This window comes from Passer montanus, unplaced genomic scaffold (assembly GCF_014805655.1).
Source record: "Passer montanus isolate IOZ18808 unplaced genomic scaffold, ASM1480565v1 scaffold129, whole genome shotgun sequence".
Lineage (NCBI taxonomy): Eukaryota > Metazoa > Chordata > Aves > Passeriformes > Passeridae > Passer > Passer montanus.
The window spans coordinates 222,257-244,829 of NW_024359721.1; the positions used below are offsets into that span (position 1 = coordinate 222,257).

At 36.4% G+C, this 22,573-nt stretch overlaps 1 protein-coding gene across 2 annotated transcripts in view; it reads left to right on the plus strand.

The window, feature by feature from the left end:
* Positions 1-21,631, plus strand: part of GALNT1 (polypeptide N-acetylgalactosaminyltransferase 1) — an 87,230-nt gene extending 65,599 nt beyond the window's left edge. For both annotated transcript variants that reach the window (XM_039698715.1, XM_039698716.1), the window contains exons 6-13: positions 3,596-3,803; positions 5,318-5,488; positions 7,069-7,186; positions 8,148-8,328; positions 15,468-15,607; positions 16,584-16,682; positions 17,468-17,602; positions 20,001-21,631. In XM_039698715.1, coding sequence (XP_039554649.1) covers positions 3,596-3,803; positions 5,318-5,488; positions 7,069-7,186; positions 8,148-8,328; positions 15,468-15,607; positions 16,584-16,682; positions 17,468-17,602; positions 20,001-20,147 — 1,199 coding nt within the window. In that variant the 3' untranslated portion in view covers positions 20,148-21,631. The remainder of the gene's footprint in view (positions 1-3,595; positions 3,804-5,317; positions 5,489-7,068; positions 7,187-8,147; positions 8,329-15,467; positions 15,608-16,583; positions 16,683-17,467; positions 17,603-20,000) is intronic.
* The last annotated feature ends 942 nt before the right edge of the window (positions 21,632-22,573 follow it).

Sequence of the window (22,573 nt, forward strand, 5' to 3'; positions counted from 1 at the left end):
GATCACTTAGGCATCTTCTGTTTGTTGTTATTTTCAACAATTACTGAGAGGGGTTATTTTTGTTCTGTTTTCCAAGAACTTGTTATGGTTCCATCAAGCATGCTTTTACATTAAACAAAACAGAAGGGTACGATGCCTGAAGATGTGAAGGGTTTGTGTTTGCTACTTAAGCATTCTGTTTGTGTTGAATTAAAACAGCATACATTTCGAGAAAAATACAATGTGCAGCCTGAATTGTATATTGAATCCTAACATCAGAGTCATTTTAATTGGAATAAAGTAAGCATTCAGTCTGCCTGAAGCACACTTTGTACCTGCTAGTGTCATGCTCTTAGAAGAATGAATTTGCATAATAGCATGCATTTATTTACACCCAAAAGAAAAGCATTGGAGAAACAAGACGTATCTGTAAAATTGTTCTCTAGTTGCTGATCAGAACTGAAACTTTAGTTTTGAAGTATTGATCTTTGATAGCTAGTTTGAAACAGTTAACAGGAGAAAACATGATGAGCTTGTACCTCAGACTAGGTCAGCACCCAGTAGCCAGGGTGGCAGGCAGATTGCATTGGGATAGACACATCCACAGAACTTAGCTACAGGTCAAAGCAATTTGACTGCCACTAAAAATCCTGCCAGCAATACTTACAAAAATATTCATACTTCTTAATATTCATTCTTCTTACATGTTTGCATGCTCATAAAAATGATAAACCTGTGATTTATTGTAGTTTAATAAAAAAAAGGGTTGAAACCTAATTTTTCATTTATATTCATATGAGTGTGACTTGGTAATAGAATTGGCAAGGTATTTTTCAACTAATGCACTTAGTTGACTTGAACTGAATATATTTGCTCTTTTGTCTTCCTTAGTTCTGCTACTTCCACAGAAGATGTTCAATCCTAGGTAAAATTATGCACCCTTTTGACAGAGAAAAGGCTTTAAAAGAATATCCACCACAAAGAGTTATAGTTATACCTGTGAAACTACATGAATTCTTAATGTTCCAAATTAGAAGTATTGTGGAGATGTTTGGGTTTTTTAAAATATTAACAAACCTCATTCTGTTGTGAAGTATATTAAGCAATGCTAAAAAATGAGTCGGTTCTAATCCTGGGTAATTTATAAGCAGCTGACTCTAATGCATAAAACCTCTCATCTCAGTGTCTTATCTCAGTATGACCAATAGGTTTGTATAAAAAAGTCATCTTCATGGCTTTATCTTGATGTTTCTTGTAGGCCAAAGTGTATTACATTCATTAAAATATTATTCAAATGTTTGGGGTTTTTTTCTTTAGGGGAAAAAATCAAGTCTTCCTTATAAGAAACAATTACTAATTTCTGGATGCATGATTAATCAAAAAAGCTAGTTTCCTGCTACTTGAACAAAGGGAGCAATTTGTAAGGGATGTGTATTGCTCTTAGAGAGGGTGTTCTGGAGAGAAAATTGCTGGTTAGATTTGAACATTTTACCCTACGTGCTGGTAGCAGAGGAAGTTTGGAAATCTTGATGCCTGAATTATTTACTGTGCTTTTATAGGGATGAGAGATCAAGCTTTATCTTTTCTGCATATTTTGCTGAAGCTCTACTGATATTTTAAGGGCACAGTTACTGGAGGTCTTATTCTGTTTTGTTTCTGGGATTACTCCCTTCTGCAGTTTTGAGCAAGGTGATAGTTCATAAGAATGTTCTTATGGACATTGTTAAACATGAGAGAAGGTCTGTTCTTAACGTTTTTCCCTCTGTAGTGAAAACACTGCACATATCTCTGATTCTTTCTCAGAGGAAAAAAAAGTTAAAAGCACTTGATAAATTGAAATTTGAAACTTTACTGAGAAAATGTAGGTAGGACTCAAGATTTTCATGTGCAATACATTGAGCATGATTTTCTCTAATGTAAGTTTGTGTTTTATGCAAGTTCTTGACTGGCTGCAGTTGTATTATTGCAATCTTTCTCTCTTCCCTCTGCCAGAATTTTACCATTCTGTTAATGCAACTATATTCAAGAACCAATGTCACAGGCCATATTAATTCATTTAAAATGGATGGAACTACTTTAAAAGCTTATCAGTATTGCACGTGAGGTGTGCAGAGAAACATATTGATTTGTGTGACTTGCTCATCAGATGGTGAGCATAGAGAGAAATGCTGCACACTCTCTGTGTACTTCATGTGTACATTAAAGCTATAAACATTGCCATGCTTCTTTTAAATTAATGGCTTTGGAAAGCTACGCTGTAAAGAGATGAGACTGCATTTGCTACAGACTCAGTCGAGATCTCTGTACTCCACCCCAAAAGCCTTGCAAAATGTTCTGACATGTACACTTGTTTGTAGTAAGAAACATGTATTAATTTGAGTTTCTGTTCATATGCAAAATAAGAATTAAGTTGCTTTGAGTTTCTCTGGAGACAAATATTTAGATGTATCAAACTCTTATGTAGTTTTAGCACAGTTTAGCTTTCAAAACATGTCAGAACTTATTTCTGTGGGTTTTAGTGGCAGTCCAACAATGCACAGAAAAACATGAGAAGGTAATTAGAACTCATTCATCTGGAGAAGTGGTAAGGAATGGTCATCACCTTCAAGTCAACCCTCCCTCTTGAGATTTACAAAAGAGTCACTAAGAGTTCATGCCAAGCCTCCCCCCCACCCCTCTAGTGTCACATTTATTTTTGTATGAGGTACTTTCTAACTTATGTGAAATCCTACTACAGGCCATGCACTGTTGTGGTACAACTTTCAACTCCCATGTGCCTTGAGTGTACAATCTGATATTCCATAGCTGTGCAATAAGACTATTGCCTGTTTTACACATTTTGAAACTGCGAGTTATTGCAGAAGTCTGTTTCTGTGACTGTCCATTGCATTCTCCCTCACTTCTTTGTTCTTCCTTTGGCATCAGTCATCACGACCCAGTAACTCTTTGCAGTGCAAGTAATTTTTAGTCTCTGGATGTATGGTAACTGACTGTTGTATTTTGAATAATTTGTTCTTCATGATTCATGCTACATTGAGATTTGTTGGTGTTAGAGATTCTCATCTATGTATAGATTATTATACTTTCTTTTTAGGTGTTATAGTGATAATCTAATAGAAAAATATTAGCCAGAAAACCCTAGCGAAAGCACAATTGAAAAATCAGTTTGATTGTGTTTTAAACTTCTCACAAAGAAATCTGTAAGTTGCATTGCTGTAGGAGGCAATTCATTATATTCAGCTTGTCAAACAATTTCAGTATTTCCTTGGTAGACAAGTGCAAGAGCACTTATGCAAGTTTTTGAAAATAAGTGTCACATCATCTCTGCCATAAAAACTTGTGAATCCCATCTTGGTTTTGTGTAAGTGTTCAACCCTCTCTTCTTTTTTGGTTTTTTCATAATGAAGAAATAAAGAGGAGGAAGAACTTTCTGTGCTATCGAGCGAAACACTTGGGAGATGTGGAAAGCAATATTGTGAAGTGTAGAGGAAACTATCTAAGAAAGTAGAAAAAGGATAGACAAGAACAGGGGAAATGTATCTTAATTCAAGGCTCTTCATAAAAAAAAAAAAAGAAGCTGAACCACGTAACTAACGGTTTTGATCATTCTTTACAGACTTCTTGAAAAGACCACTGGAGAGTTATGTGAAAAAATTAAAAGTACCTGTTCATGTGATTCGAATGGAACAGCGTTCTGGATTGATTAGAGCAAGATTAAAGGGGGCTGCTGCTTCTAAAGGCCAGGTCATCACCTTCTTAGATGCTCATTGTGAATGTACAGTAGGCTGGCTTGAACCTCTGCTGGCAAGGATCAAAGCTGACAGGTAATTATCCACCTCTTCTCCCATTTTCAGTTTTTTCACTTATTAAGAAATTTTCCAAGTATTACAAAATAGCCTACAAGCACATATCTACTTTCTGAAGAGCTGAATAAATTGTCATTGGTGTAAAGATAAAAGGCTAATTCAGTTAAACTTTTAAAAGTAAAACTCTGTTTCAAGTGAAGTCTATATTGGGATGCATGGAATAATGTGTTAAATAGCTGGAGCAATGAATGAAATTGAAGAATTAGGGGAAATTGAGGTCTTCAGTCTGCAGCTTGGCCTAGTCCTTCATGAATTTGGGTAGATATTCTTGAGAAAGGAATCAAGCCCTGATTTCATGTAGCACCAACATTGTGAACAAGAATTGTTTTCAGGCTCGCATTCTGATTTCTTTATTACATAATGGTTTTGATTGTGGAAATCTGGGCTGTGTCTTGGTCTTCTGGGATGTATATTCTAAAGTTAGAATAATTACTGGAATCATGCTGATCTACACTTATATACACAATGGAAATTGTATTGGGGATGAAGGTGAGAGAATTGTCTGCTTTATAAAATATCCCTACATCTGAACAGTAGCTGTAGTTGTGCAGTAGTCTGTCAGTAGACTACATATTACATAGAATAAAACATGGTGTTAAAAATCCCTAGTTTTTTATTGTTATAGATAAAAATCACACTTAAAATTTGATGCTACAAAATATAGTGTTACATGATGAGTAAGCTACAAATAATGAAGAATCTTTGTTCAGCACTGTGCAAAGACAAAGTAAACTTTGTTACCTTAATGAGGTTTTGTGATACTACAATACATACATTGTTACAATTTGTGCAAATATCTTGGCTTAAGTCCTTTGAATTCATTTGCAAGCAGCCTCTGAATCATTTTACAAGGCTTCCCATGAGAAGAAGACTGCTTTGAGCATGGTTACTTAAGTGTCTTTTAGATGATTAGAATTGGTTTCTGTGAATATATGTGTTAATAATGTGAGGACAGTGGACAATGAGGCCACTTTGTGTCAGCTGTGATGCAGTAGTTGTACTTTGTTAACAATTACCATCATCTCTTAGTCCTGAGGATGTATAAAAATACTTGCCCAGAGTTAATATCCAAGTTTTAATTTCAAAACACACAAGCTACTTTTACCACTCAACTAGAAACAAGAACCTCTTGTTTTCTATCTAATCACTATGTAGCACTGAGAAAGTTGGGATCATTATTTCTGTCTTCGGAGGGATGAATATTTATTACTTGTAATAATGCAAAAATTATTTTAAAAAAGATCTGGCATTGCCAAATTTGCATCAGATTTATAATTAGCAAGACAGAATTTTAGTATGTTTCCTGTTAATAATTTATTGAATAATGTTGTTAAGAGATGGTGTTATAAAAATTTCAACTGTATGTGTAAAGCCTATAATTTTTTAAAAACCCCAAACCTTTTGATTGCCCTTTTGATTAATAGATTTTATTAGTTTAAAATTGAATAATTTTGCTTCTTTCCTTTTCCTAGGAGGACAGTAGTGTGTCCCATCATTGATGTAATCAGTGATGACACCTTTGAATATATGGCAGGTTCTGACATGACCTATGGTGGATTCAACTGGAAGTTGAATTTTCGTTGGTACCCTGTTCCTCAGAGAGAGATGGATCGACGGAAAGGAGACCGAACCCTCCCTGTTAGGTAATGAGAAATTATTAAACTGCTTAAAATCTTTGTCTGATATTTGCTTTTTATGATAAACTCAAGAGTAAGTACTTGTTAAGTACTTACTCAAAGGTTGTAGCATCTTTTTTGTCTGATTGAAGGAACAACAAAACTGTTCTTGCATGGATTGGTTGTCAGTAACTTTTGGTAGCAATAAAGGAATCAATCACTTTGTCACGTTGAAAATATTTTTCAGTTCGATGTTAATTACTGCAGAATTACTAGTTTTCAGGTAGCACTTATAATGATGCACAAAATGTTAATTACTGCAGAATGCAGAATTACTAGTTTTCAGGTAGCACTTATAATGATGCACAGGATTTTAACAAAGCTTTTTTTTTTCTTTTTTTTTTTTAATTGACCTTGTTTTACAAGGTTTTAACAAAGCTTTTTTTTCTTTTTTTTAAATTGACCTTGTTTTTATCTTTTAGTATAACAAAGTAAACATGTATTGCATGTATTTTGTAAACATGCATTGATTTTTTGGTATATGCATGTGTATATATATATATATTGATTATATTGGTGTATGTGCATTTATATGCAAACTTTAAGTCTTAAAATATGAGATGGGAGGTAAATTTATATATGGATGTCATGTAGGTTTATAAGAAAAGTAATGAGGAAGATAGCCAGTGTGTAATATGTACCTTTTAACAATTGCAAATTTACATTTTCTGTCCTTTTCTGAAAACTGGGCATTATTTACTTAGAGTAAAGCTGATGATCCAGCCTCTGCTGGTTTTTGTTTGTCTTTAGTTTAAGAAATTAAGAGGTCTTCTCAGGATATTGCTCTTTTCCCTCTGTTTCCCTTTAGCAGGTGAAAGGACACATAAGTTTTTAGTTAGCTTGTGACCTAGTTTGTATTTAATGTGTGTTTCAGAAAAAGCCCTAAATGTTTCAGGAAAAGAGCTAGTGATATAAAATAATTTATGCTAAAAGTGTAAATAATTGAATTATAAAGTTATGTCATTGGCCTAACATGCAATTTACTTATTGTATATTTGTTGTCTAAAAAAGTTGAAATTTGGGAGATGGTTCTAAAGCTCTGAGAAACTACTAGCAGAGTTTTATTTTTTTATACCAATAAGGAATCTGTAAGGAAAATCTGGATGCAACCCTGACTGTACAATTTTCTTGTATGAAGCAATAAAAGTTAAAGCAAGCAGGCTGATTAATGGCCTCCCAAAACTGTTTCAAGAACAGTAGCCTGAAGTATAATTTTCCTGTGTGAAACTGGTTTCCTTTTTATGAGTTACCAGCATTGGAGGCAGAAGTCTTTCTCAGGAATGACAGCAGCTTACTAGGGACTGTTTCTTTATCCAGATACCAGTTTGAAGTGAGAAAATAAGGAGAATTGCCACTACTAATTCCATCTCTGAAAAAATTTGGGCTAGCAAGTATACCAAGAGTAACAGAGTTTCAAGGGAAGCTTACTGATAAGGAATATGCTAGGAACTGGGGAAATAAACAGTTATTTTGTCAGTGTAAGTGTGAAATGTATCTAAGTATGTTTCTGTAGTGACTAATGTAATTTGGTTTTTTTCTCCCTTCAGGACACCTACAATGGCAGGAGGCCTTTTTTCAATAGACAGAGATTACTTTCAGGAAATTGGAACATATGATGCTGGAATGGATATTTGGGGTGGAGAAAACTTAGAAATTTCCTTCAGGGTAGGTGAAACTCTGCAGGGCTTTATTAATCATTAATTTATTAAACAGGACAGTGCATCTGGAGTTCTGTAAAACACATATCTGCCACCTCCATCAGTGTCCTCTTGTTGCAGCTGGCACTTCCCTTCTCTGTTAAGTTCCACCAGCAGAGACACACAAAGACTGTATCTGTCAGTAAAAAATGCATGATGAATTGCTGGTATAGCTTTGTGATTAAAAGATTAAGATGGTTAGTCTGAAGAATGAGTGTTTTTGTGTTGAAAGGAATTCAGGTAGTAAAGCTATTGTGGGAGTATCAGTTAAGAGTGATGTGGCCAGTGCATCGTTTATTGTGCCAATGACATGTGAGCACCTCTGTTACAAACCCTCTCTTCTTGCTCTTTACTAACTTCATCATTTCATGTGTTTGTTTGGTTGTGGACCTAACCAGTGGTGTTCTCATTTTTGTTCCTACCAAATGGCACCATTTCCTTTGACTTTGCTTGTCAGCAGAAAGTACATAGGTGGGGATTCTTCTGAAGTACTTCAGCTTTTTGAATCTGCTATTTTTCAAGATCCAAGATAAAACTGAAAGTATTTTCAGAGACTTGGGAAGTGTGTGGGTTCTTTTACGTGGAGATTCTGTTTTATAATTGACTATTTTAGACACCTGTTCGTTCCTGTGATTCATGTGAGCCTTTTCCTTCCTTTGTGGTCAGCTTGCCCCGTTCTTTAAGTAATCTCTGGCTGATGAGGTACTGCTCTAGGGGCTGAAGTACTTTCATATGCTGCCTTGCTTGGGCTTGCAAGCATCTTTAGCTGTTGAGCAGGAAAAAACATGCAGTTCTCTTCCATACAGTATGCATTTGTTCTAGACCTCCGCTCATGTTGTTTCCCCACCTTGAACAGAAGCAAGTGATTAATGTTTTGGAACTTTTTTAAACAACTTGTAACTATGCAATAATTGTTCTTTCGCTTCTAGATCTGGCAGTGTGGTGGCACTTTGGAAATTGTAACTTGTTCACATGTTGGGCATGTGTTCAGAAAAGCAACACCGTACACTTTCCCAGGAGGTACAGGGCAGATAATCAATAAAAATAACAGGCGGCTCGCAGAAGTCTGGATGGATGAATTCAAAAACTTTTTCTACATTATTTCCCCAGGTGAGCAGGTCTTTGGTTATGAGAAATACTTGTTAAGTATTAAAATGTTGCTACTACTGGGAAATAATGTGAGTATTTATATAAGAATGTTATTGCTTTGAAGTTTGTTAAGACAGAACTCACTTAAAGTGTACAAAAAGTAAGGTCGTAATTGAAAAATAATTTTGTTAGCCAGAGACATGCCCTGAAGGGGTTTTTGTTTGCTTGCTTTTTAACATGAACATGATTTAGGAATGAGCTTCCTGTGCAGTAGAATTGAAGCTCAGTGGAACATCAAAGAGCTCAGTTGTAGTGCTGAAAATTAGCCATCCAAATGCCCAATTCAGCACATTCAACAATGGGCTGAAATTTGGGCTCTGGCTCCCGTGTTGTAGGCATTGCATGTTGAATACATCACAAGTGATTTAAGTGAAACCCTAAAGGAAGTGTGGCAAAAGTGAGTATCTTCTGTCTCGATAGAATTTGTATTTCACTATCTAGGGTATAGGGGCAAGTTGCCAATATAATTGACTGTGATCATATTTATTGTTGCTTCTTTACGTGGATGTTAGCAAAACAAGAGGATGTAAAATATGTGGGAAAATGTCCTGTGAACTCAGATTTTCTGAAAAAAATTCAGGAGAAGAAAGGGAGCCTGGGAAATACTGAATTATTATTTCAACTACATGTTATTTTTGTTGTTATATAAAGACAAACTTCAGGTAGCAACAGCCAACCTTTCTAAATACTTGAGACATTAGACCTTATGTATTAAGTGATAGTTTTATATGCTGCATCTGTTTTTCCAAAGAAATTTGTTTAAAACTAGTTATTTCCTTATGACCTGCTTATTAAACCTATGTTAATATTGACATTTAAAAGCTGTAATACAGTGTAATATGAGTCTGAAAAGTGTCAAATTTTAGATTATGGATTTTATAGGCACTTGTGAAAGCAACTGACAGTGCATATTCATGGTGGTTTTGTCTTAAAAGAATGCTTTACTCAAATGAGACTGTGTAAGACTTTTAATTTAAAAAAAATGTCTTGCTACTACTCAAAGCTTTTTATGTGAAATCAGAGGCTAACAGCTTATTTCTATTGCCCAAGTATATAATTAATAAAGCATTATGAATGCAAACATGAACATGTCAAAATATTCAGAAAAGTTGTATATAAACATATGTAAATATATATAAAACGTTTTCTATAAATATACATCTATATAAATATGGTTGTGTATAAATGGATGCATAAGAGCAATCTTTTGGTAAAGAATGCTCTTATGCATCCCTGTTAAGCTAGATTTTTAAAAATACAAAGTTGCAGAAAGACCTAATTATAAAAAGAAATCAAATTCTTTTTAAAATATTAGTTACTGATAAGCTGTGATAAGGCTCTGTTACTTTATATATCACATCTATACACCTTTCATTTTGTGAGGTAAGTGTAAGCTACAAAAGGAGTTACACTCTTTGAATTTTGTAGGATTGGGATTTTTTTGATATGACTTTCATAGCATACTGCAGAATATGCATACATGCCCTAAAGACAGTAAAAATTCTGAAATGGTGAATATAAGTTAAGCAGTTATCTGTAACTGCACTGTATATTTTCTTTCCTTTCAAAAGAAGCATGTCTGCATAACTTGTATGCTGATGGCCCGAGTGATTGTTGGGTGGGGATGTGCTCTGGCCAGGCTGCTCTTAGAGCATCTGCACCTACCCCCTGTCACTCGCTCCTGTTTGTGTCCCCGTGACCGTACTGACCGTGCACTGGAGTTCAACCCCAGAATTTTCAAGTGTCTCGAGAATAGGGTAATATTGTATCTGAATAAGTTGGATTATGCTGAAATTGATTTGTTGCCTGGGGCTGTGAGGAGAATGCCAAGTACTGTGGGTCATTCTTTAGCTCTGGTGAAACCTGTTGTTCAGGGAATGAACACACAAATGTATTCAGAGATGCTCATGTCTCTCACCCTCCCAAATCCACGTAAGTTGTGAGAGCCAGTAGATACTAACTAACAAGGATTACTATATTGGGAAGTTCACAAACAGCTTATTCTTGTAATTCTGATGTCCCAAATCTGAGCTGAGTGTTGCAGACTGTGATTTTGCCCATTGACAGCAAATAGCATCAGTACAGGTATTACTTGTGGGCATTAGTTATTTAGGAACTCAGTGAATCTCTGCTAGCTTAGCTCACTTAGCTTTTCCAGATATCCTTCTAATATAAAAATTTAAATGTATAGTTCTTACAGAGTGCTGGTGTAGTAATCCTCAGGCAGAACAGAGTGTGCAGGCTGTGAAACTGTTTGCTAGTACAAATGTGTGCTTTCAGTATTACTGTGACAGTGTCACAAGCCCTTGCAAGGAGTGAGGTGAGGATTCTTAGGCTGATGCTTGTTTGCAAGCTTTTGGTGCAGATGAATGAGGAAAACAAGCAATCCTCTGTGCACCTAGGATTTTTCTCACTAGTTGATATGGATGCAAAAAATTGGATTTTGGAGGAGATAATATACTGACAAGCATCACTGAGCCTAGCTAACAAGACACACTTGTTTCCTCCTTTGTATTTTCTTTTCTCTTCCCCTAAGATAGTGAATCACAGAGGGATTCATCCAGAAAAGCAAATGTAAGATTCTCAGGTAGCTTTCCCACTTCATGTAATCTGTGCTGTCTGGGAAAAAAAGTCTTGCTTCTTGAATGATAGGAACTCAAGAGACTTTACTATTGATGTATATGTAGCTCAATGGAAAGCTGCCCTCTTGAAAAGTAAGCCTGAAATCCTTTCCTTCTTTTATAAGTGTAACCCAATAGAAACTGCTACTTGTCTGTATTAAGCTTGTGTGAATTTTAGAAGCCACCTGTCTGCTCAGGAGTGGTTAGGTACAGATGGAGGTTGGGCAGGAGCTTGTTGCAGCTGCTGCTTGGCCAGAATCGAGCCTTTCTCTTTGCAGGCAGCAGCTCTTCTGCTGTACAGGCACTGCTGCAGGCCTTTCTCAGGAGCTGCTAGCTTTCCTTGCAGCCATGTGTTACACCAGGGCCCCGTTTCCCAGACCATTTTCTCTTCAGCTCTCAGAAAACAAATACAGCATGTGAATAATCTGTTTCCTGGGTCCAGCTGTTCTTTCTGTGGACTCTGCCACTTCTTCATTTCTAGTGCTGGTTGTTCATCACTTTCTTCAGGCTGAAAGATTAGGACTGTATTGTACAATGTGAGGAGACTTCACGAGATGTTGATGTCTGTCTCACAGCTTTTTCCTTGTTGCTCATGGCAGGTGTGCTTTTCATGGCAGGGAAGGTAATAGGGCTTCACATCCCCTCACCTGCTGATCCTTCATCTGCAGCAGCTGCTTCTAGGACTTTCTGGATTTGTCAGGGCTGTTTCTTCTCCTGTGGGCTGGCTCCCCGGGACTCAGTTAGAATCTGTCAGCACAGGAGGTACAGCAGGAATCTGAAGGTGAGCAAGGGAAAGCTGCGCCTTTGGCAGCAGCAGCTGCAAAGCATTAGGCTGGTCAGCTTTGCCCCAAAGGGTGTATTCTGAGATATATTTTGGGGTGTAGCGAGGAGATTAGTGTATTGTCCTGGGACTAAGTGGGCAGGCAGAAAGCTTGGATAGACAGCACTGTGGAATTACCTAAGCAGGAGTCACCTAGAGAAAGACAGGGGTGCATCACCCTGAAAGCTGGGTCTGTAGGCCTCATATCTCATCACTGCATGCCCTGGGCTCTAGCCAGGCACAGCAGGTCAGGGTTCAGTGTATAGAGACTGGAAATGGAAAACATTATTTATGGTTGATAGGGAGGTCAGAGGAGGGACTACGTCCACATCTTGCAGTGTAGCAAAGCCTGTGTTCAAAGTACATACTAAATGTTTCCATGTGGTTTTGTGTTCAGATACTAGTCCCTATTAGCATTAATTGAGAATGCAAAGAATGCAGCTATTCAAATTGCTTTTAAATTATTATTGCTTATAGAGTTTCATAATACTAAATAAAAACAAGTTATATTCTTTTTATCAGAAGACTAGATTTGGATGAAATAGTTTTCATACTCTGATTTTGCAAATGACTGAGCAATTTCTAATCATGATGATAACAACATGTTATTTTTTTCAAAGGAGTTTAGCATAAATATATTGCCACACATTAAACTTGGGCAAGGAAATCTTCAGCTCTTGAAAATTTGAGGATGGCACAACTGTTGCTACATGCCTGGTGCTGTTGTGGCTGGATGATTTGAAGTTGATGTTTTTGCATTACCGATATTTTATGTATTATATTTTTCATAATATTTTATATATTTTGAGTATGTCTTTAAGCACATGTGTGGGGGAAAAAAAAAGCATGTGATTGTTCGCAGCTAACAACAAGCTGTGTGACAAATAGAATCATCAGGGAGGCCCAAACTTGTAAATGTAATTAGGGTTAAGGGCAGGGAGGTTGAGGAAAATTATAGTTATGGTCAAATGAAGATGACAGTAGCAAGGTAAATACTATTTCTGATTAGTGTGATATGGATACCCCATCTCTGAACATGTTCAAGGTCATGTTAGATGCATCTTTGAGCAGCCTGGTGTAGAGGAAGGTGTCCCTGCCCATGGCAGAGGGGTTGGAATGAGATGATCCTGAAGTCCCTTACAACCCAAACTATTCTGTAGTTATATGATTCTTTCCTATATTTTTTTTTCATGGTTGAAAGGTTTGAAAAAACAAGTAGACATGACTGTCTTTCTTATGATTCCTTCAGAATCTGGCATAATGGTCTCCTCAGAGGTAATCTGATCTAATTTACTATTTGCAGTTTGGTTTTTGTTTTTTAGCTTAGCCTTTGAACAAATGTCCAAAACTCCTAGAAGGTTATATGTCACTGTTGCAGATATACATATAAATTTTACTGGTCTGTGGAGGAAAAAGTGATTTAAACCTGTACCTAATTTTTGGTATGCTTTATACATGTGCAGTTTTCCTTGTTTTCTTCCATTCTTTTTTCCCCCAAAAGAAATTCCCCATAAGTAAGAGTACTGCACTGGAGAGAAATACTCAAGCAGGTTTAGAGTAATATCGATAAGGTACCAAAAATCTTGGAAACAGAATAATTCAGCCTTACTAGAGGACACCCCAAGGGCACCTCTGACTGTTCTGCTCTTCAGTCCATCTGCTAACGTGCTGCTAGCTGTAGTCTTTGTGTATGGTTTGGTGCAGACCTGACTTCAGAGGGGATTTTTTGAAAACCTTTCTGAATAAAAATGGTTTAATGGAATACAATGTAAGAGCAAAATCAGCTGGCACTTTTTTTTGTGTGTGGTGACATTTAAAACTACTTTAAAAAACAGCTTGCTTGTATGCTATTAGGTCTCATTTTCCATTTCATTATTCATGGATGTGGCTTTAATTCTTATTGCCATTCAGTGATGCAATAAAGCCTTAACAGTGCTGGTTTTGGGAGGTCAGTGTAGCAACCTGAGTATGTTTTGAGTGTTGTTGCATGTTGTTTGTAAAGCTGTTGCAAGAGTTGCATGATAACTCTTCCATCCATCAGCTGCTTTTTCATCACTGAGAAATGAACAATCCAGTACTGAGCTGTGGTCGGAACCTTTCTGTTCTTGCATTAGATTTTGAGAGAGTATTGCTTTCTTGTAGAGCAAATATTTGCTTTCTTGAAGATAGAGCAGCATTCTGTGGCAGGTTTTTTTTTTTCTTGTTTGTTTTTTGGGGTTTTTTTGTGGGGTTATTTTTAGTTTTGTTTTGTTTGTTTGTTTGTTTTTAATTTGTCTTGTATTTCCTGGTTCTGGGATTTTTTTCTGTGACTTGAAAGCCCAGACAGAATTTTTCTGGCATTCTATACAAACAAGATTTCCTTTGCTTTCATTCTCTTACCAGTATTGCTTTCCAATATATTTATTAAAATAAAGTCTTCCATCAAGAAAAAAAATCCTAAAAACCTGGCTAACATTTTTTTCTTTCTGAAATATTGTGGTTTCCTGTGTTATTTACAGACAGTTAGCTAAAGTTTGATCCAATTATCTGTCTCAATTGAGTAGAAAGACACCATCTGCTGGCAAGTCCATTTAACACACAGTATGCCAGCTTAGAAATGTCCCAAACTCTTTCCAAGGTCAAGAATTTTAGAGGTAACTTGCAGTCCTTCAAGTGGAGAGATTTCTGAAAAATGTGTGCACCTGGAGCTCTGTAGTGCGGTAGCCAGTCTGTTACAGGAATTTAGATTGCTGGGGCCAGTTTTTGTTCTTTTTTTTGGTTTGGGTTTTTTGGTAGTGTACTACATTTGATCTGTGTGATATGGAGTGTGGTGTGGGAAACAGAAAAAAGACATGATGCTTGAAAAATAGAAAATTTTATTATTATTATTATTAGGATATTAATTACAATAGTGCTGAATTTGATTGAAGCAAAAATATCATGCACACCATCCATCTGCAGATGGGAGTTGCACATATTAATTTTCAGAGGGAATTAAAGCAACCCTAAAGGAGTGGGAAGGTACAGGAAGAAGGAACACTTTGATAAATGAGGAGCAATGGAATAAAAAGGCAAGCAAACTACCACAAAGAAATGATAACAGTCATAATGGTGAACATGCTTCCTGCAAATGCTGCGGTTATATTGAGCAAATGCTGAATTATTTAAGGTTTAGTGCTCTGTATGAAGGCTGTTTTCTGCCTGCTTCTTTGTGCAGTTAGATTATGAAGAGTCCAGCAGGTGGTACCTGGCTTACAGAAATAAATTAAATTGGAATTCTGCTTGCTCCACGGAAGGAGACTGCTGTGTTATGCTGCATAGATACGCACTCCAGTTACCACTGGGGATGGAATGGCATTAGTTACTAAAAAGATTTCAGCCTTTCTTCTCTCTTACCTTAGTAAGCAACTACACTCAAATTGTTCCAAAAACCACAGGTAAGAAATTGTCATTCACAGCCCAGATGTAGTGATCCTGTCAGCTGTGGAAAAAGAGGTCATGGGTCTTGACAGACATGTTGATAATGCTGTATTAAGCAAAAATCCCTTTGTATAGACATGACTTTTTAAAGAGAAAGTCTTTCATGGAAATAGTAAATTATACTGATCGGTTTTCTTATGGAGCAGAATTAAGGGGTATTTATCGGCAGCCATTGAATACATCTTCCTTTTTTTCCCCAGGAGTTACTAAAGTTGATTACGGGGACATATCATCACGACTTGGGCTAAGGCGCAAGCTCCAGTGCAAGCCTTTCTCCTGGTACCTGGAGAATGTTTATCCTGATTCCCAAATTCCACGCCATTACTTTTCTCTGGGAGAGGTAAGATTTCATCTTTCGTATTCATCTTCCCTATGTGAAGTACATCGTGCAGTTAGTTGTGTTTTGAGCTGAGTAGTGCATGCAAGTTGTCTCCACCAGAGTTCAAATATCTCGCACCTGTGTTTCTGTCCTATGTAGAATGACAAATCTGGCTTCTCAGTGGTGCAGACAACTGAACTTTGGTATACAGTACTGTAATTCGAATGTTTTCCTTTTTTTCTACTGCAGTACAAAATGTGATATAAATGGCTTTAGAAATATTCCTTTGGAAATGTTGTTGTGCATAACTTTCTTTATAACATTCTCTACATAGAGTATGAATGAAGTTCTGCTTGGAAGCTATACTAGGTCAAGCAAAGTCTTGCCTAAAAGCTGTTCTGAGCTTTACCCCCAGAACCCTCATCAGTGACCAGCAAATTCTAGTGACGCCTACGCCTTGCTGAGCTTTTCTCTTTTTTCTTTAACCTTTTTAACAGATGATGCTGTCCTAAAGAAGTAGGCACCCTTTCCAAGTCGTGTTGAACTAAATATCAAGTTTTCTGTAGAGTGATTTTGTACCGTTGATTTTAAAAGAAACACTTTTAGAATGTGCTTCTTTATGACTATCAAGAGACTTGATATTCATGCCTGCTTACTATATGGTGATATAGGGATTAGTACTTTTGGAGGTTTTGGGCTGCAGACTCAATTGTGTCCATTCTGTTGTACCTGAATCTTTGAGCAAAAAGTGCCCCCAAGGTGGAAGGATCCCCCAAAGAAGGCAAAGAAACAATCATGGTTCTGTAACCTGGTAGCTTGAACATTTGCTTGAGAGTTTGAGTCCTGGACAATGGATGCCTCATTGCTAATATGGGTAATTTATTTCACATAACCTCTGGTGCATGGAGAGAACTGGTGCCCGCTGTGGTTTGATAAGGACCTAATGCTCTTTTAAAAATATCAGCCTTTGGTGATGTACTTTTTTTTCCCCTCCCAGATAAGAAATGTGGAGACAAATCAATGTCTGGATAACATGGCAAGAAAAGAAAATGAGAAAGTTGGAATCTTTAACTGCCATGGAATGGGTGGCAATCAGGTGACAATTTTTAACAAGGAATTTTCTTAGTATATTGAATTATTTGAGGTGCCGCTGCTTATTGTGACAATTTTTGGATGTTTTCAGTAGTCATCTTCAAAGTATACTCATGAAAGAAAGTACCTGTAAGAGGAAACGCATGAGAAGATTGGTGTTGGTTTCTCCTTGTATGTTTTTCAGGCCTGATTGCAATACATTTTAGATCAACTTTAAAGTCAAAAACAAAATCATGGGAGGAAAATACTGCTATGAGCTAGACTTCACCACCTGAATTCCTTTGGTTCTTTAGAATTCCAGATTCTTTGGAAATATATTCTTGTTAGAACTCCTGATTGGCATTGTTACTTCAAAAAAAAAACAAACTCAAACATGCCTGTGCCTGAAATATATTTTTAATATATCTTTCTCTGGGTGCCAATTGTGAGATTTATGTTTCATCTGTTTTTTCTGTTCTACTTTCTTAATAATTATTGATGAATTGTTTTCACATAAACAGAGATTACCTCTGTGTGGGGATTCTCCTGTTCCTTCACAACAAGCAATCTTCAAACCAAAGAAAGTCTGTTTTGACTGACCAGCTTGTGATTGTGTTTATACTTTTTTCCCCCCAAAAAAATTTTAAAAGTCTTTCCATGCCTCACTATTATGAAGGGAACAGAAAGTGAAAGAAAAAAAAATAGTGGGAATAAATGAAGTATGCGCAAATTTTCCTCTTTCCCACCACTACAGGAATCTTTTTGTTGAAGCAGTTCTTTTTCAGTTCCTCTCATTCTTTTTCTGTCTAGGTTTTCTCATATACTGCCAACAAAGAAATTCGGACAGATGATTTGTGTTTAGATGTATCCAAACTTAACGGCCCAGTAACAATGCTCAAGTGCCACCATCTAAAAGGAAATCAGCTTTGGGAATATGATCCAGTGGTAAGTCTTTTAATGACTTTTGACTGTAAAATGAGGCAACTTTGGCTTTTACATGAGCCTGCAGTGCAACGTATTCCAGTGTGGACCACTATTGGACAGACAAAACAGGAAACAAAGTCAGGATTGTGTTCCCTCTGTTACTAATTCTCTATGTAGTCACACAGTGGACATCTGTGTTGATTTAATTAACTGGTGAGTTTGAGGGAACTTTTGGAAGAGCATTTTTGATGTGCTTTGGGACCCTGTGGAGAAATATTATCTGACAGTGTAGTGTTGTGTTACAATCAGATCAAAAATGGAGGAGTATTCCAGGTATCTATTGCAGTAATAAAAGATAAGAGTAATGATGTGGTGACAAATTTAGCACTCAGTAACTTGTCTTGCATAAAGTTAAAAGGAAATACTTGTCTAAGTAAAACATGAGCATTGCAAACTGATAAAGGTGATTTTACATTTCTAATCATGTTATGTCTAAGGTATAGATGCTTAAAACACCTTTACTTAAATCATGTTCTTTCTTCTACACAATGTGCAAATTTACTTTGAAGTTCATATGTTGAACTGCCAGCTCTAGAAATCATTGTCCATTGATCAATTCATCATTAATTTGATTTACCATCTCTAGAAATGATTTTGTGATTGCGTAATGCAGTCAAGAGCTCTGATTTCATGAGTAGTTAAAAAAAAGTAGTTCTTGAGCTTGTTAATTTAATATGTTATTACAAAAGAAATTTTGAGACAATTTTTGGATGAAGAATCTTGCCAGTATTTGCAGTGACTATTTTTTAAAAGAACTTTCAGATATTTAGCTACTAAAAAGTCATTTTACTAATTAAAAAGCAAGGTGGGGGCTATTTCTGACTAAATACACTTGCTATAGACTTCAGTAGCTGAGGTGTTAACAAAGCCTGCAGCCTTTTGGACCAAGTGCAAATATGTGTGAATGATGATTTTGTGATTAGGATGGCAGTTCATGTAGAAGACAGTGGATCTCTGCTAGGATTTCTGCACATTGCTGGCAGTTGTTGACAGGACACTAAAGAAAGCTGAAGGCTTGCAGGATTAAGTTTGTCTTGGTTTTAATATAGTTAGTTTACCTGACTTAAGCAGATATTATAAGTAATACTACTACCTACAGTGATTTAGCAAAGAGCAAGTGCTTTTCATAAGGTTTGTGCCTTATCAGTGATAATAAAAATGCATCTTTAGACATTTAAATGCAATAAACTGTCTTGCAGTGATTGTCATAGACTTCCCCTATGCTGATCCTTAGGCATAAATCTGGTTATATATGTTTTTTCTCTTTATGTTGCCAGTAGAAAATCCGGGCATAATCTTCACAACGTAACTGAACAAAAAAAAAGTTATAGGGCACTTAAAAAGAACTCCTGCCTACATAGCTAAGTGATTATAACTGAAAGCTGGCTAACAAAGCACAAAAAAAAAGTTATAGGGCACTTAAAAAGAACTCCTGCCTACATAGCTAAGTGATTTTTTTTTTCCCTGGGTTTTTTTTTTTTTTCTTTCTTCCTCTGTCCAACTCCCTCCTTTGTTCTTCAGCACCTCTATGAGTGCAGGAGATTGATATGCTCAGGTTTTTTAATTTGATTTTTTTAAATTACCCTTTGTTGCTTGTGCATGCCATGACTTTTCAGTCATTCCAGTGTCCTGGCTGAGCTGCTGAATAAGAGAAGAAATACAGGTAGTAATGCCTGTGGTACCATGGGCAAGTTGGTGTACTGAGGAGCATCTGTAGAACAGTGGCAGGAAATGCAGCTTCTGAGGATCTCTTCTCCATGAGGATAGTGCTGAGGTGTAGATGGAGTGGTTTACCAAAGATTACATAAGTGGGATTAGTAGGTATTGCAAAAGATATACACTTATGTGAAGTTGCACGTACATTTCATTAAAGAACATACTTTTTAAAAAGAGCCCAAAAAGTGCTGAAAGAACATAGTGTAAGGTCAGTATTGTGTCCCCAGCTGAGGAAAAAAAAGTACTTTTGAAAATATAATAAATGCGTTCATTCTGATCTGATAAAAGCTACTGTTATAACTAATAACTGAAGTTGTATATCTTACTAACCTGCTATTTCTAACTCTTCAAATATCTCTAACTGTATAGCCTTATTTAAAGAATGGTGGATGTTGCTTGACAAAGAACATAATTTGCAAGTTAAGACTTGTTTTGTTTTTCATAAAGCACTGCTTTTAGTGTCTACAATGTCATATAGCATATTTAAGTGGTTTTTAGGGTAGGGATCTGCAGTCAGTAATCACAGTGTCTCCTCTAGTTCCTACTTGCCTATGGAAAAGTTTTGATGCCAACTAGAAATTTTTTGGTTACCTTATGCCTGGCAATTCTTATTAAGATAATTTCTTTTTATTTTCTCTTCAAGAAATTAACCCTGTTGCATGTGAATAGTAACCAGTGCCTGGACAAAGCTACAGAAGAGGACAGCCAGGTACCCAGCATCAGAGACTGCACTGGCAGCCGCTCCCAGCAGTGGCTGCTCCGCAACGTCACCCTTCCAGAAATATTCTGAGAGGTCCTAAAGAAGAGCAAGGATTGACTGGGCTACCTCGGCTGATACTTTGGCTACGCTGTTAAGTAGCAACAGAAGAAACTTCTGCTCAGCAGAATCCACAGTTCCTCAGCTGTTAGAACTCCTGCAGCTTCTCAGCATCTGTGAACCAGCCTTCCTGTATAAGGATGTGAAACTACCACACATAGCAGTGAAACTGTGCCCACTGATGTTTACAAGATCGAAAGAGTTTCTTCCAGCAAATAATTTAGAAAACCTTTGGACAGTGGAAACATAATCAATGAAATAGTCTCTCTGAAGAGCTGCATATCGTTTTAGTTTGCTTGCACATCAGTAACCTCTGCTGAAAGTGCTGTTGTAATGAAGAAAGTTTCAAGAATTCTTTTTTTCCTGGTTAGCAGTGGTAACCAGACTACTAAATATAGATCCACAAATAAATGAAAGAGCTGCAAACCAGATTCGGTATCATGACATAAGAATTCTGTGGTTTAAAAGCAAAAAGTAAACAGGGTTTAATGAAACTAAATCAGAACTATGAAAAGTACAATTTGTTATAGTGAAGTATCAAATTTATATGTAGATTTTATACCTCAGTGGGGGAAAATAACCAAGTCAAAAGGCAATTGTTTCTCTTTTTCAATTGTGTGATAGTCCATAAATACTTTTTTTTGTCCTGGTGAGTCTAAAATTATTTTGGGCGCAAACAAAATGAGCATAAGAATAAATTGAGCTCTTGAATGTCAGATCCACTTTCCTTTTAATTTTAATTTCTTGGCTGTTGGAATTGTATCTTTTTATTACTGTCTGAAAACTGGAGGTTAACATGCTGTCTAACTTTTTTTTTTCCAGACCTGCCATTTCAATTTATACTTGGGTCAGTCAGCTTATGGACTTTCATGGCCAAACAAAAGATTTAAGTACACTTTGAGATTAAGTTAACTTCAGTATGCTTTAGCGCCCAAGACTTCTACTACTGTACTGCAGTTTTGTTTTCATAGCAATAAATCTTTTGTTCCTTGTTTGATTTCAGTCATCAGAAAGCCAGAAGAAAAGATACATGATTTGGATGGAAGATTGGCAAAACTGAAGGTTTTCTGGAATCCTTTCTCACTTCATATTCAGATGTGCTTCATTGTCAAGTGCATATTTAGATTAGACTCTGAATTGTAATGTTGATCTGCTGCTTTTTTCTAATAAAACCTAAAGAAAAATAGTGGAATTGGCATGGTTTTTAAAGTTAACATAGCCAAAAGCAATATGACTATGTCATTACATTGGTCTGCATTTTTTAACTGAATTGCTTTGTTTTGTTAAGAAAAATCTGTGTGGGCTGATCTTGAAAATGAGCCACTGACTGCTCAGAGTATGCATTGAATTTTATTTTGGAAAGAAAAATGAGATTTCCTTAATGGAGAGGATATTTTTATGATAAATGTCATTGTTTGGCCAACCATCCTGTAAAGCAAATTAAACCTAGACTCATGAAAAAGTTGTGTGAAATTATATTTGGCTGTTAAAGCCATTTTAGATTTGCTATCCCAAGTTGCTGTTGTCAGTGTTATCTCCATTATTTCTGCAGCAGTACACAAGAGTTTTCATACAGTAAACAGGGGAAAGGTTAAAAAGTTGTGCTATTACATTGCTACTTGAAAAATACATAGGATGAGACAATGTGGGTTTAATATCAGATAAAACATCCAAATATCTAACTATCTTTTATTGACCCCTTTGTTTGGATAGCCTGCAAATCTTATGAGACTGAAGTGGATTTGTGAAAGTAATTTATGAGAAATATATTGAAGTATGCCAAGATGACTTTAAAAAAAAAAAGGAAAAAGCCCATCTTAATGGTTATGTGAGAACACTTATTCCTTTCTTATGGTCAACGAAGAGGACAAGGTGGGTGACAGTGCCAACTTTTTTTTTTAATCTTAGCAAACTAGCAATTTTTAGGATATGTGTGTTGGTGGTGCCTAAGAATGTGGTATCTTTTACTTCAGAAACAATTTAACAATTTCCGAAACACAAAACTTTCTTTTAAAAACATTTCCAGCAAGGAGGCTCTAAATCAGAGTTGGGTAAGCTTTCATGGAGTGAGAAGCAGGAGCATTGAAATGCAGTGCAAAAGTCCTGTAAGTTTTAAAAATTTCTTAATTTTTTTCAGATTTCATATGCACACAGCACATCACTGAACACACAAAACACATTTTCACTTTATATTTTCAACCCTTATGATCCCTGCTGTGATACCGCTTAACAAAACTGAAGTGCAGAGCTTGGGAGGTAACTAAACTTGTAGGCAGACCTCAGTGTTACTGTGATTCTGCCTTAGTTCAGCAAGTCATTTTACATGTTGGTCACATAAAACTGCAGTACAAATAATTGCACAACTTAAAATGCATGTATCAAGTCGTCAGCAAGCAGAA